General features: G+C 36.6%; 1 protein-coding gene across 3 annotated transcripts in view; it reads left to right on the top strand.

Moving 5' to 3' along the window:
* Positions 1-15,292, top strand: part of LOC132156117 (enhancer of mRNA-decapping protein 4) — a 29,614-nt gene that overhangs the window by 10,677 nt on the left and 3,645 nt on the right. For all 3 annotated transcript variants that reach the window (XM_059564986.1, XM_059564987.1, XM_059564988.1), the window contains 17 exons: positions 200-380; positions 502-568; positions 659-750; positions 916-1,103; positions 1,177-1,253; positions 1,450-1,582; positions 2,518-3,011; positions 3,604-3,705; positions 5,857-6,000; positions 6,151-6,184; positions 6,477-6,657; positions 9,287-9,442; positions 9,596-9,711; positions 9,949-10,114; positions 10,322-10,508; positions 13,485-13,704; positions 15,097-15,260. In XM_059564986.1, coding sequence (XP_059420969.1) covers positions 200-380; positions 502-568; positions 659-750; positions 916-1,103; positions 1,177-1,253; positions 1,450-1,582; positions 2,518-3,011; positions 3,604-3,705; positions 5,857-6,000; positions 6,151-6,184; positions 6,477-6,657; positions 9,287-9,442; positions 9,596-9,711; positions 9,949-10,114; positions 10,322-10,508; positions 13,485-13,704; positions 15,097-15,260 — 2,702 coding nt within the window. The remainder of the gene's footprint in view (positions 1-199; positions 381-501; positions 569-658; positions 751-915; positions 1,104-1,176; positions 1,254-1,449; positions 1,583-2,517; positions 3,012-3,603; positions 3,706-5,856; positions 6,001-6,150; positions 6,185-6,476; positions 6,658-9,286; positions 9,443-9,595; positions 9,712-9,948; positions 10,115-10,321; positions 10,509-13,484; positions 13,705-15,096; positions 15,261-15,292) is intronic.

Here is a 15,292-nt window from a genome sequence, read left to right on the forward strand (position 1 = left end):
TTGGAATTTCAGAAATGACTTTGGGACATGTAAAAAGACAGGAAGTATTAAAGTAAATCAAACGCAGTCATTTGACCAACTCCAGCATATGTCCTGTTAAATAGGATTCTTGAGCTTAGGTCAATGTTGCTTTTAAAACAAGCAATCGATGACACGATGTTATGAGTAACTGATTCTGGGTTGTGTGTTTGATATGTAGGTGTTGTATGTCATGGAGCTGCTACAGGATCAGGAACAAGGCCGTGCCAGCTTCACTGCAGTTTCAGAGTTTCTGCTTACACACCCTGTGCTCAGCTTCGGCATACAGGATGTGGCCCGCACCCGACTGCGCCACACTGAGGTCCTTCCACCTGATGAGGAAAGCGAAAGCATGACGACAGGTCAAATTCTTTCCATATTTTCATGGTAGCTGTGTGTATGCTAATGTTTATAGACTTGCTGTAAGTTGAGATGCGTCCGTTGATGCTTTCTAATATTTTTCTTTTTAATATCTTCTCACAGAAGGAAACCAGGGACCCTCCGAGTCCAAATCAGGAATCCAGATTAAACTCTACTGTGTGCATACAAAGTAAGTTATTTAGATAAAAAAAAGCTCAAGATGAAGACATGAAGTTTGCATTCAGTTCTGTGGTGTTGAAACATTTTCTTATGCCCACAGATCACTACAGGATGTGCAGATCTGGTTCCAGCCCAATCAGGGGGCCTCATCCTCCCTCTTCATGCCTCAGTCTGGGTCTCAGGATGGCTTTGGTTAGTCTGGGAGTCTATAATCTTATCTTGCTATAGCAAAATAAATATATTTTACCAGAAGTTACAGTCTGAATGAATTGTGCTCAGAAAGAAAATGGTATACTTGTTAATTTTAAAATTAAATGCTAAACTGCTTAAATTATATATAATGCATTTCCTTCCCAGGTTTTTCTGACCCACTGGCTGATCTGAACGTGGAGGCAATGAGCTCTGATAAGGAGTCTGGTGATAGTGGATCACACAATGACCTGAGTAAGATGGCTCTTCCAACTCCAGCTGACTTCATGAGTCCTGCCCCATCAGCCTTGCCCAAACTCATGACCCCAGATGCCTTCATGACGCCCAGCACCTCCGTAAGCTTTTAATATTACAGATGCATCACTTCAGAGGGGGTGATTATTCATCTTTGCTCTCTTGTTTTTTCAGATGCCTGCTTCTCCTGGCAGCAGTGCAAGCAGCCTGACCATAGTCACGGCCATGAGCAGCTCCGATAGCGGTGCAAGGTGGGGGATTTAACTCATGTTTATGCCATAAATGTTCTGTTTCAAAATCCTGAGACTTTCCAGATTTTCATGAGTGAGTGTTTTGAGACTTTTGGATCCTATTTGTGTGACCTACACAGTGTGTGATAAGACATACACATCTGAGTGTATTTCATCTCGTGCACTCATAGGCATTGCTCAATTTTCTTTCTTCCAGAGGTGGAGATGATCTGGCTCAGAGCCCTAAAATGTCTGTTGAATGTGGCAACAGCAGCTTGACTCTAAGTGCCTGCGCAGGCAGCCCAAGATCCAACTCTATCCTCATCTCAGGCCTTGGGGAAAATCTTCAGGTACTAATGGACATGTCAAACTAAATATAGTGATAAACTGATGTCCAGTGGCCCTGCCATTGTTTAGGTGTATAAAATATGTTGCTTTTATTTATATATATATATATATATAACTTTATTAGTACTCATTAAATTAAAATTATAACTTTTATTCAGCAAGTATGCATTAAATTGATCAGAAACAGTAAAGACATGCTGTTACAAAAGATTCAGATTTGAGCTGCGTGATTTGAATTTTTATGTCTCTTATGCTCAGCAAGGCTTCATTTATTTGCTCAAAATGCAGTTAAAATAGTATTATTGTGAAATGATTCCAGTTTGAAATAACTTGTTGAAACCATAATGCATCTTTTTGCAGAATTCTTCCATTTGTTTTTTTGCAGTCACTTTTGATCAATTTTTATGCATTTTGATGTCTTAAAAAAATCTTTCTGCCAGTAAACTTTTGAACAGTAGTGTAAATGCTTATGTCATTATGGCAGACATATATATATATATATATATATACACACACACACACACACACACACACACACATATATATATATATATATATATATATATATATATATATATATATATATATATATATATATATATATATATATATATATATATATATATATATATATATATATATATATATATATATATATATATATATATATATATATATATATATATATATATATAGACTATCCATCTGAAGAAATCAGATCAGATTTCAGCACTCACCAAATGACTGATTTAACAATTCTTTTGTTCATATTGCATCCCTCCATTCACTCCACTATTTAAAATCCTCATCCGGTTAGGGTTTTTCTCCCCCACTGATGCTCTCCCCATCCCTCCTGCAAGAGGCCTCTCTGCTCTGCGAAGCTTCTCCTTATTCACACAGACTTCCCCTTCCTTATTTCCCATCTCCTCCTCCACAGGTTTCCCCCCCAAACCCTCCTCTCTCACTGGATCTCCAGGCCATAGAGCCCATGGTTGTCCCCCAGGCCTCTCCAACCAGAGCTCGCTCTCCAGATGTTATCTCCTCTGCTTCTACGGCAATGTCCCAGGACATGCCCGAGATCGCCTCAGAGACCCTGCAGAGGGGGCTGGCCAGTGCCGCTGCTGACTCGGTCCCTGTCCTGCATTCTGACAGCATGGCATCAGCCGCATCAGTCCTCCACCTGTTGTCTCCTAGAGCCCGGAGCAGTGCTGAGCACAGTTTGCTGCCTCTCGAATTGGGTGCAGTATCTGTGGATGGAGAACAGAGACTCAATAACACACCCTCACTGCTGGAGACGGCTCTATCACAGGAGAACGCGGTAGCTGCTGGAGGATCCTGTTCTGACAGCAGTGTGAACCACACCTGGCCCGCAGCACCTGATATCACACGAGAAACTCGCAACAGCCTCAGAGACAATGGTTTGGGAGACTGGTGAATGGCTTTTCTTTTAATACATTACATCATTTTTGTACACAACTGATGAAAAGTTTGGAATAATTGTGATTTTTGTTTTCGAAAGAAGCCTCTTATGCTTGCCAAGGCTGCATTTGTGATCTTATGAAATATTATTACAATTCAAAATAAGTTTTTATTGTTAAATATTTGAAAATGTAATTAATTTTTATGGTCTTCAGTGGCACACTGGCCTTCAGAAATCATTCTGATTTTGGTGCTCAAGAAACATTTCTTATTATAATCTATATTGAAAACAGTTTTGTTGCTTTATATTTTTTGCAAAAACAATTCTTTAAAATTGTAATAATATTTCACAGTATTATTATTATTTTTTTTTTTACTGCTTTTAAGATCAAATATATGCATCCTTGGTGAGCATTTTATGTGTGTTTGTGATTTTGTTGATATGTTTAGTTAATATTAACATTTAGTATTGATTTATGTTCTAGGAGAGTTTTATGATCTGTGTGGTGTGCAGAGATATGATGAATTTTGAGCAAACGGATAATATTTGAAGATACAAGGCTAACAGGTTTGATAACTTTAATTTTTGACTGTTTCCTTTCAGCTCTAGGGAGGAAATAAAGGACAGACACATTTCTTCTCCCTACCACAGGCGCACTTATCACCTGACTCAGAATGACAGTCAAGATGCAAGTGCAGAGCAAAGGTACACTTTACATTCTGGCGTATCGGCATATCACTAATGCAGGTGTCTGCCACTTCTGTAGCTCAGGTCAAATTACTAATACTTGTTTTTAATAAGAATTTACTCCATTTATGATGTCCATCTTTGCATTGATTGGCTTGTCCTGCCATGTTATACCATATTGAGGAAGCTCTAAAATACTAAAATCCCAATTTAATATGTTTAATGGAATTATTATGTGGTATGTGGCCTAAAAACAGTGTTCAAATTAACATTTGTGCCAATTGTAAAAAAAACTCACAAAAAAACAAAACAGTGTCTCAACAGGTGTCTGGTAACTTAATTAGAAATTGCAACTTCACATGGTTTGTCCGAATGATAGTCTGATCTTTGCTGACATCACTGATGTGAGCCAGCTGCTGAAGAAAACGGTCAGGACTCGTTTTTTTTTTTCAATAGAAATTCAGTGTTCTAAATGACTTCTGAACTTAAATTGTCATGGTTACTAAACATAAGATGCAATTCTTAGTTCTAATACAAATTCTATCATGTGGTGTAATACATTGTTCAAATAAAGCTACCAAAACTATAATAAGGTTAACAGAATAAAAGGTGACGTGTCAAATAAAATATATTTAAGGCTGGTAAATTTTCTTAATGAAAACAGTTACTGCTGTCTACAATAAAAAATAAAATTTTGAAATATATAGTTAGCATCTGGGCCTAATTGTCAATCATATTTAAAACCATTGTTTTTAGGGTTGATTGATAGACTTTTTAATAACTTTTTACTTTTACTGTTTTTAGCTTAAAAAAAATAAGCAACTTGCACTGCTGTTCAAAAGTTTGGGGATGGTAAAAAGTCTCTTATTCTAAGCAAGGCTACATTTATGTGATCAAAATACAGTAAAACTGTAATATTATGAGATTATTACCATTTAAAATATGAATAAAGTTGATATTTAAAAATCGAATTTATTTCTGTGATGGCAATGCTGAATTATCAATAGCCATTACTCCAGTCTTCAGTGTCATGTGCTCCTTCACAAGTCATTCTAAATTGGTGTTCAAAAGACATTTCTTATCAATGTTGAAAACAATTGTGCTGCATAATCCACATTATGGAAACAGTGACAGATATTTTTCAGAATTCTATGAATATAAAGTTCAGAAGAACAGCAGACAGTATAAAAATCTCAACATTTACTTTGGATCGGTAGGCTTAATACATCCTTGCTGAATAAGAGTAACTTCTTTTAAAAGCAATTGTGTGTGTGTATATATTGAAAACGTATTTACTTCTTCCTCGCATCTGCATATCTGAACATGTCTGAAAAAGTCTGAGCATGACTCAAATACTCAAAGATAATTGTGTAAATATTCAAAATAAGGGCTGTGTCTAGGGCAGAGGTCCCCAACCATCGGTCGCGACCCATTACTGGGCCGTGAAAGAATTGCTATCGGGTCACAAGAACGTTCTGGGAAAATGGTGTATAGACATGATACTGTTATTTGTGTTAATGATCATTCTTATTCAGTGTTTTCCTTTTATGCGATTGATATGGAGTAGCAGTTTGACGATTTCATGTTAAGTAAATTAAAGATCTTTTCTGATCTGTCACATTATTAGTTAAACAGATCGCAGTTGATCTGTAATGCGTACAGACAAGACCCTATAATGTTCGGCAACGCACACGATTCGCAGATTAATTTGCCAATTTACACGTTGAACCAATTTTAAAGCACAAGAATAAGAAACGAAAGAGCTCAATTTGATACTCGCGTGCTCTTCTCGCACACAAAGTGCGCACAAGCATATAGATAGGTGTTTTAAACAGCACGGAAATACAGAGTTGCATACATGTACACATAAAATTTGTTTGTCAAAAACGCTTCACGGCTTTATTGTGCTTAAAAAAATTCTTGCTTATCTGTAAAAAATCTGATCTGTGAATAAAATAGAAAATACAGTATACAATGTGTTTAACCACTATAATACTATATAATAGCCTAATAACCCCCCACCCCCGTGTTCAGCCGGTCCACAAGAAAATTTTCCAAACATAACCGGTCCATGGTGTAGAAAAGGGGGTTTCAGACACCTATAGTGTCTGTTTTCAATACCTTAATGATAATTGTGCTGATATTTTGTCTTTTTAATTTGATGGACAGTGATCATGATGATGAGGTTGCCAGTCTGGCCTCTTCCTCTGGGAACTGTGGCCCTCGCTCCTCTCACAGACTTCCCGTAAAGGACTGGAAAACATCTCCCCGCAGCTCTCCTAAGCTCAAGAGGAAGAGCAAGAAGGATGAAGGGTGAGTGAACTGGCCTCCTTACTATGTTAATCTTCCTGATATTAATGTTTATTTTGTTTAGTATGAGATTGAGCGGTGAGCCCCTTCAGCCATATAATCTGATTGTGTGACTGATTAGATCTTCTTTGTTTTGTTTTTCTCCCTACCCAGAGAGTCCTCACAGTCTCGACAGATTGAGAACCAGGTAAGTCTGTTGATCCCCTGCATGATGATCTGAATGCAATTCTTAGTATTTGTATTATAAACCCAATGAAAATGCATGAAGGCTTGTTTTCTGTCCAGTCACCGTTATTCGTAATATAAATAAAACATTAATGCAGTGGAGACAGAAACCAATGAGTAACATAACAAGCTCAGTAGTATGAATGTTCTGCTGTGACTGCTAAGACTCTTACAACTGTGTTGACATCACTCAAGCAAACTTTGGAGTCCTTGAGCTTCACAAGTGAGGAATAAATGTGCTGTTGTGTCCTCAGATGAGCACAGAGGTGCAGGATGAGCTTCTACAGATGTTACGGAGCCAGCAAAGGGAGATCGCTGAGCTGAGACAGAACCAGCTGGACCTTCTGCAGAGAGTCACCTGTCACATGGACGCTGTTCAGAGCTCCATCATGGCTCACATTGAGCACGCCATGTTGGCTCAGCAGGAGCAAGAACGTATCCTTCCACTAGGGGGAGACTTGTAACTAGGATGAAGAGTAGAGCAAACACAAAATAGCAAGAAAAAAATTAAATAGTGCATCCCTGATGTCACCTTAAGCATTTTTTTTTTTGACTGAGATCGATTTTGATTATTTTGTTTCTTAATGTTACACTTTTTTTTTGTTTTAAGAGAATTTGAAACCATAGGCTTTCATCAACATCAATCTTTCTGCCAATGCAGCCAAGGCTATATAGACGGAGTAATTTTGATATCATGACCACACTCAACTTTAAAAAGGATTTAAAATCTTAGAAAAACTCAAAGCCCATTAAAACAGGAAAAGACAAGAAAGCTGATGTGAATGTAATTGTTCGCTAATGCTTGGTATTGTTCATTCATATGCATATACACACACTAATTAGGGCTGGACGATATGGACAAAAAAATAAAACGATAACATTTTTTATATCGGTCAACATTGTGGATTATCATGATAAATGTCAAATCTTTGTTTCTTTCAAGTTTAAAGCTAGATTTTGCTCCTAAGTGAAAGCTGTAGTAACCAGACCATTAATTGTGGTTTAAAAGTACTGTTTATGAATAGAACATCACAAACACTTCAACTTTTTGAATTCTTTACACTTTTCCAGTCATTTTTCCTTAAATAAATATCTTAATAATATAATAAATTTCTTAGTTTCTGCATGTTATAATTAGGGTTGGGTACCGAAACCCGGTGCCAATATAAATGTCTATTGTGCCTATAGAACTGGTATGCACCGAACCGAATCAGAACGCAGATTTCGGTGCCTCTTAAATGCTTGAACCATCAGTTGAATATTTGTCCTGGGTCTCCGAAATGGACACAAGAAGCACGGGCATTGCTAGGCTTTTTTTAGTGGGGCTATAGCATTTAGCTCCATAAATTGTACACAAATTCAGAATGGTGTTCGGCCAGTTATTTATATCTTTTGCTGTAGTGTTTCAGTAGGAAATATCAGTTTACATTTCCAAACATTCATTTTTCCATTCATTTTAATAATCATCTAGTGAGATTTTTGAATGCACAAGCAGTCTGACAACAGTCGGTGCTCCACACAGAGATCTGCTTGTGATTATTATTAAAATTAATGGTAAAATGAATGTTTGGAAATGTAACTGATATTTCTTACTTGCATACTACAGCAAAATATATAAATAACTGTCTTAAAACCCTTTTTGGGGTGAAAATACTAATGTGCCTAAGACTCTTGCACAGTACTGTACTTTACAAATGACATTGTTGCTACTTTATAAAGAATGACCATACAGTCATTCACAGAACTGATTCACGACAGTGACAGATGGCATTCATTTTAACTAAATATCAGAGTGATTGACAGAAATACAGTAAAAACATTGTGTGGTTTTCTATTAAACAATGACCCAGATTATGAAATACATTTATTAGCCTTAGAGTAAGGGAAGCTTGGGAAATGATAGCATCCAAAAAGCGTGTGAAAGCTATGGATTTATTTTGAATATTTTGTAATGTTCTTTAATGTTATCCATAGTTTTTTTTTTTTTTTTTTTTTTAAGTATCGGTTCTGGCACCGTTTAGGCAACGGTACCGTTTTAAAAGTATCAAAATGGCGCCAGTATCGTAAAAAACCCAATCGATACCCAACCCTAGTTATAATGAGAGATATTGTTTCAAATCCTGAAACAGGTTTGTGTTGCCTGACTTTGATGACTTGTATCTTCAACACAGTTTGCAGTGCAGGCTGCAATAATAATAATATTAAATTTTCTTCTCTCTTAGATGTTCACATTTGACAGTATCTTGAGTTAGGATGCAGATGTAAATTTGTTCATTATCTAAAACCGTAAAAAAATCAAATTTTTATATGGTGAAATTCAATTAGTCCGACTCTTTCTTTAAGTTTTATTAAAATTAATTTGGTCTTTCATAGTAGCATACATTTAAATCATAACCACGGGTAAAACCACCTCAATACCATGGTAAAATGTAAGTGTATGGTTTCTAGGTATTTGTATGAAAAACAGTTGTCTAAAAACATTAAGTATAAATGCACAAAAACTTAGCTTAATCACAAAAAATGCTGTTATTATATTAATTGCTCATTTAATATGTGTCTACATTAATAATATAATTAAATTTGATATGAATATCCCACATTTCTGCTACAATACCATGGTGCAGTTAGTGTTACTACAGAAAATGTACAGTAATGATGACGATTTGTAGATTGAAAAGCCTTCTGACTGTATTGCTGCGCACAGTGTTTGTCAGCACTGTTTCATCAGGCTTTAAACTAGGTTAAATCACCAAGTCTTCTTGTGTTTTTCACTGAATTCAAGCGCTTCATGCTGGATCTCACAGTGCTGTTAAGAGCTTGCAGTAAACATATCTGCTCTAAGCTCTCACTGAGCCGAGTGGATAAATGGTCCGTGTGGCACAGTTCAACTGAGTAGCGCTGTTTTGTTCTCCTTTTAGCGCATAAACATTATATCGAACATTTATCAAACTCGTTATTGTTCTATCGATCATTTTATCACCCAGCCCTAACACTATTGAATAATCATTTTGGATTGGTCAGGCCCATACAATTTTTTGTTAACTTTAACTAACTGGGGACACAGAGAGAAAAATGGAGCGGATTCTGGCTGAAGGACAAAGCCGAAACCAACAGCTCCAGGACCAGCTGGTTCAGCAGCTTGTCCAGACACTGAACAACAGTCTCTGCAATCGGCTAGACAAAGTTTTGCGTGAAGAAATGAAGAAGACCGTCCCACAGAGTGAGTTCTGATGTTCTGAACACAAGAGCTCAACTGTACTTTTTTCTTGTAGCATTCAATACAACAAGGAACATTCTGCTCTTGTTTTGTGACTGTGAAAGACTTCTATTGATTTATATTGAGCTTTAGATGACATTTTGTTTTGTTATGCAGCAATATCGAAGAGTCTAGAACCTGTGACCAGCCAGTTGAACAGCACCATTGCTGCCAAGTTAACCGCAGTAGAAGGAACACTGAAGGAAAATGTCATCAAAGTTGTTAAATCCAAGGTCAGTGGCTTAAAGTTAGAGAATTAACACTTTGATGTTATGATTTTTTTTTATTTTTTTTTACAAAGGCTGAGTTAAAAACATTTCTGGCTGGAAAGAATGTTTCTCTGACCAGTAATGCAACAACTTCTATGCACAAATGTAGCACTTTATAATTGGTGGTGGAACACAGAACATGCACAAACTGGGGATTACTCATAACTCTTCTAACTTTTTGTCCTATTCTTTAATTCACAGAACACTACGGATGCTATCGGCCGTGCTGCAGCTGAGGCCATGCAGGGTCCCATCCAGTCAGCCTACAAAGAGACCTTCCAGGGCATTGTGCTGCCTGTGTTTGAGAGAGGCTGCCAGTCCATGTTTCAGCAAATCAATGACAGTTTCAAACAGGGAACACACGAGTGTAAGAATTATCCCATCTGACTTTGTTTTGCTTGTTTATGGTAATAAAAAAATAAGTGGAGCATATGAATGAATCTAGCAGATTGTTGAATGCTCTAAAGCCTGTTTGCACATTATGCATCTGTAATGCAGGCTAATTAATAAAACTCTTTTGCTTTAAGCTGTGTTGCTGTAACTAAATATCTAATGACTTCACATTCTTCCGCAGACATCCAACAGCTGGAGACACACATTAAGAACAGGAAACAGCAGGACCAGGATGCACGGGATCCTGTGATTGATCAGCTGCAACAGATGATTAGCACGCTCCAGAGTTCTCAAGACCAGCTGGCCACCACTGTGACGGCCAGCGTGTGCTCTGACGTCCAGCGTCAGCTCCACATGACCGTGGGAAAGTAAGGCCAGCACAAAGCTCATCTATTATTTGTCAGAAATCAATATAAGGAAAGGAGTAATGCATCAATCGTTTGTTCTTTCTCTTCTTGTATGTCTTCCCTTATGGAAAACTTCATTTCATGAATAGAAGAAGCGATTGATTTAGGAGTTCATGCAAAGAAAGCATTTTTTGGAGTTTTGCATTGAGTACTTTGCAAATTGATTGGCAGGTGTGGCACCCAGCCTAATCCTGGGTTTAATTTCTATCAATAAAGCTGGTTTGTTTCCCTCCCACTCAATTGCAATATAGAGTATCTAGTATTAAATTCAGGATTAAATCACTGTGGTATTTGAAACCAAAATGGCGCAAAGTATTGTTTGTCACATTGAGATTTACATTACAGTGCGTTTACATTACAGTTCCAATTCATTCAAAATTTAGTCTAAACCAATACAATGTTCTTTGTCAATGGAATCTTCGTTGATAAATTACAAACTAGGGCTGCAACTAACGATTATTTTGATAATCGATTAATCTGTCGATTATTTTTACAATTAATCGTTTAATCTTTATGTACTTATATTTTAGTTTTGCCCATTATTTTCCAATTAAATTATTAACAAAGGGTCTTTATCATTCAACATAGACTTTTAGAGATTTTAACCATTTTGCATTGTCATATCCTCATCAAAAATATACCTGGAGTTTTGTTTTGTTTTATTATGTGTTAGTAATTCTTTGTCAAACTCTTCTGCAATCAAAACACTGACCCATACTCTAGCAAATTTCACAAGATTTCAAATAATGTTTTCACCATGGCAGTCCTTAGGGCTCCTAAAGTAGTTTAACATCCCGAACAAAGCTTATTATGGAATCTTATTCACGAAGAATAAGAATAAAACAGAATAAATTTGCAATACATTGCATTTTATTATTTTTTTCCTGTAAACACACAACTTATACCTGGGAAACAGCTTTATAGCTTATGCTGTGAAATTGTAAATAATCCTTCGAATAAAGTGCCAATGGCATGAAACCTGAATGGAACTCACATTTTAAAGTAAAATCCATCAGAAGGTTGTCCAAAAAAAAAAAAGAAAATTGACACAAAAACCTGCTGTGTGAAAAAGAGCAGTGAATACTTCGGGGAAAAAAGTGCATTTCAAATAGATTTAAACATGTATCTCTCTCATTCAGTCATAATTAGGCTGCAAGACTGAATTATGAACTGGTAAACGACAAACTGATCACAGAACATGTTTGTAAATCTTTAAATGTTAACTGTTTAAAAGCAATGTTATCAGCTTTAACGACTAAACATTTGCAAACAACATTGTACTGGAGAATCTGCACAAATAAAAGTCTTAAACAGTTAGTTCAGTAGTGCAGAGTTTACAGGTTACTCTTCTTTTTTGAAGGCTCAAAGTAAAGTTCTCCCACACTTTGGATGACTTCGTTCGATTAGTTTTATCTTCCCCTTTTTTTTTCTTTTTCTTTCTTTTTCTTTCTCAAGCTTACTCCACTTCACAGATTTAAAATATGCACAAAATGAGCCGCTTACGGCATATAAAAGTTGTTTAGTAACTAATCGATGACTAAATTAGTTGACAACTATTTTAATAATCGATTTTAATCGATTAAAACGATTAGTTGTTTCAGCTCTATTACAAACAAATTATTGCTTTCTGCTACGTTTTACTGTTTGGCCAAAAAGTGTCGGAAGCTGGACTTTTATTTTTAAGGTGCTAAAAATCCTTGAACACAGACACATAGGAGCTCTCTTTCTACATCTTAAGTTACTGTCTTTGTGTATAGACGGTTTCATCGGGCGCACGCACCTGGACCTAAGTTAACTTCCAGTCTGTGTTGTGTATATCGGTCGGGCTGCAGTGCCTTCTACAACCGCAGTTTGTGCTGTGGGATGTGTTTCCCATACATTTATTTATTTTTCGAGACTCGCCACAATTTTAAAACTGATCGATTTTCAGAAAGGCTTCGTTGAATAAACATGAGTTACGTTACGTACTGCACGTTTAATAATGATAATTCCTTACATTTGTTTAAATATCAAAATGAGGCACAGGTGTTTTTATATCGCTGTATTTCTGAAGGAAGACTTGTATGTTATATGCCTGATAAAGCAGCGTGTGAGCGTACCAGCTCTGCTTTGTGTTTACAGCTGTTACTGGGGAAACCTCTATTTCTCGCGCTTTGTCTATGCTTTAAAACATCTCCTGCTGGCAAAGAATGAATTTGCATTTTCATTAAGTCCGCCTGATCCACGCGGCAAACATATTTTGTTTATCAAAAAATATCTACTCTAGAGGGACTTGGCTGTTGTTATTGATTCTATTTGGAAGTATACCGGAAGTTAAGTTAGGTCAACAAAAGCGCGCATGCGCAGTAACTTTTGTTTATGTTGTTGCCGTTGAAACCATCTATATCATTCCGTTAAAGAATGTAAATAGTATCATTAAAATGTTTACTTTTCTGTTATTAATAATAGAATGGCAAACACTAATACTTTCTAGTATAACTTTGTCGCATTCAGCAAATTTGTATTTATATAATTAATTAATACATCTTTGAATATGTAATTTATTGCCATGAAAAGTGTCACTTATAGTTTTTATTTCCTTTTTAGTCATGTTTGTAGCTTTACTAGGATATTGTAAACTATAGTTGGGGTTACAGAATTTTTTCATCAATTTTAAATGATTTTTCGCATTATTTGAAATTTAGTAATTATCCTGCAATGAAATTGATATTTTTTACATGTTATTTTCTCTCTTTCAATGTAATATTATGTATATCAGCTCTATGTTGGCCATCAAAAAATCCTTATTGGTTGATCACTTCCTATTTTTATTCCACAGCAGTATTCAATGGTGACAAATGTTATGAAATACACTCCATTAGTTTGTAAAATCTTTCAGGAAGTATCTTGTCTTATAATAAAATTTGTGTAGAATAAAGGTGTCTGTCCTTTCTGCAGTCTGCAGGACTCAATCCTCACGCAGGTACAGCGCATAGTGAAGGGAGAGGTGAGTCTGGCCATGAAGGAGCAGCAGGCAGCTGTCACCTCCAGCATCATGCAGGCCATGCGCTCGGCCGCAGGAACACCTGTACCCTCTGCACATCTGGACTACCAGGCCCAGCAGGCCAGCATACTGCAGTTACTACAGCAGGGCCAGCTCAATGAGGCCTTCCAACAGGTCAGCTACTGATGGCTACACACGCACATATGTGTCATATTTCTCAAGTCAGCCTGTATCATGCTTTTGTGATCATGTTTTTAGGTCTTTAAATGGTAAAAAAAAATCTACTATGCTCGGAATCTTTTCATTTATGTGGAACAGACAGTAGTACAAATAAAAAAATAAAAACAGTGAGACACGTAATGTAGCCTATATATGCTGAGTTTCAATAAATTTTTGTGACGCGCTTAATTTGTTCACCGAAAGGAATATCAAATAGCAGAAAGTGACATCCTATTTGTTTTCTTTATTTTACAAAAGCACAATGTTTTGTTTTCATTGTGAGTGTACACAAATAAAAGCAGACCTTTTATACAGTGATGCATTATTATGACTAAGTGTTTCAAGTTGATTCTGCTGGTATAAAGAAATGGTTGAAGTGATCGCACTGGTGTGCACACACACTCAAAACACATCAGTTCCAGTATTGCTAACTTGATAGCGCAGTTGGTACTTTATCAAAATAAAATACAGTGAACCAAACATCAGCACGCCCGCCTTTGTGTCACCGTTGGAATGCGACTGAAGTACAAAGCCTATAATTTACTTAAGTAATAGTTTGACATTCAGATGTGTTACATCGCAAATATGGTAAGCTCCATTTCGCTATGTGCTCGTTGAGTACAGTTGAATGCACAAGCCTTAAAAGTATACTCCTTTGTCAGTCTGTGAGAGATTCATTCAGCACATGGTCACTGACTAGTTGGCTTTGTTTCTAAGTGCGCAACTCATGGCATTCACTTGATGTTCTTCTGCTGGCGGCCGGTTATCAAAAAGCGTTGCATTGCTGCAGGCATTCCCTTCTGGATTGGGGGTCCGTAATGTGACAGTTTGGTACTAATACATGTATCTTTCCACTTTTTTTTTGTCTTTCCCTAACAATAACTATTATGTGTATTGTAAAACATCAGAATCTTTTAAAATCAAAAAATAAATGTATTATTTTAACATTGTATAACCAGACAATGGGTTTACATTTTGTGTAACGGACAGCATTTATGGGAATTGGTCTGTAGAGATTTAAGTTAAGCATTGCAATTCACTAATAGCCAAATTAAGCATTTTGAAGGAGATGTCTTAACATAAGTGATTACAGTCAGCCTGCAGTAACTGTTATTAAAGTATACTCTTTATATTCATAACTTGTTGATCTATTACATCAATTTGCATTTTTCTGTCAATTTGGTGGTTGTAGGGAATCACTGTAATTAGTCCTGAAAATTGAAACCAAACAGTTTTATTGCCACTGGTGATATGACATGAGATGTGACCTTTTGTGTCCTTTTACTATCATCTGTCTATTTGAGACCTGTTTTTTTCACAGACTGTTCTCTGTGCTTTTTCTTGCAGGCTTTATCCGCAGCAGACTTGAACCTGGTGCTGTACGTGTGCGAGACCATTGACTCCCAGCAAGTATTTGGCCAGCAGCCCTGTCCACTGCATCAGGCCGTCCTTCTGTCTCTCATCCAGCAGCTCTCCACCAACCTGAGCACACGCACAGAACTCAAGATCAGGTTTGTTCCCTTCAAATCCGTCAGTCACTATA

The sequence above is a fragment of the Carassius carassius genome, chromosome 13 (assembly GCF_963082965.1).
Source record: "Carassius carassius chromosome 13, fCarCar2.1, whole genome shotgun sequence".
In the NCBI taxonomy this organism is placed as follows: Eukaryota; Metazoa; Chordata; class Actinopteri; order Cypriniformes; family Cyprinidae; genus Carassius; species Carassius carassius.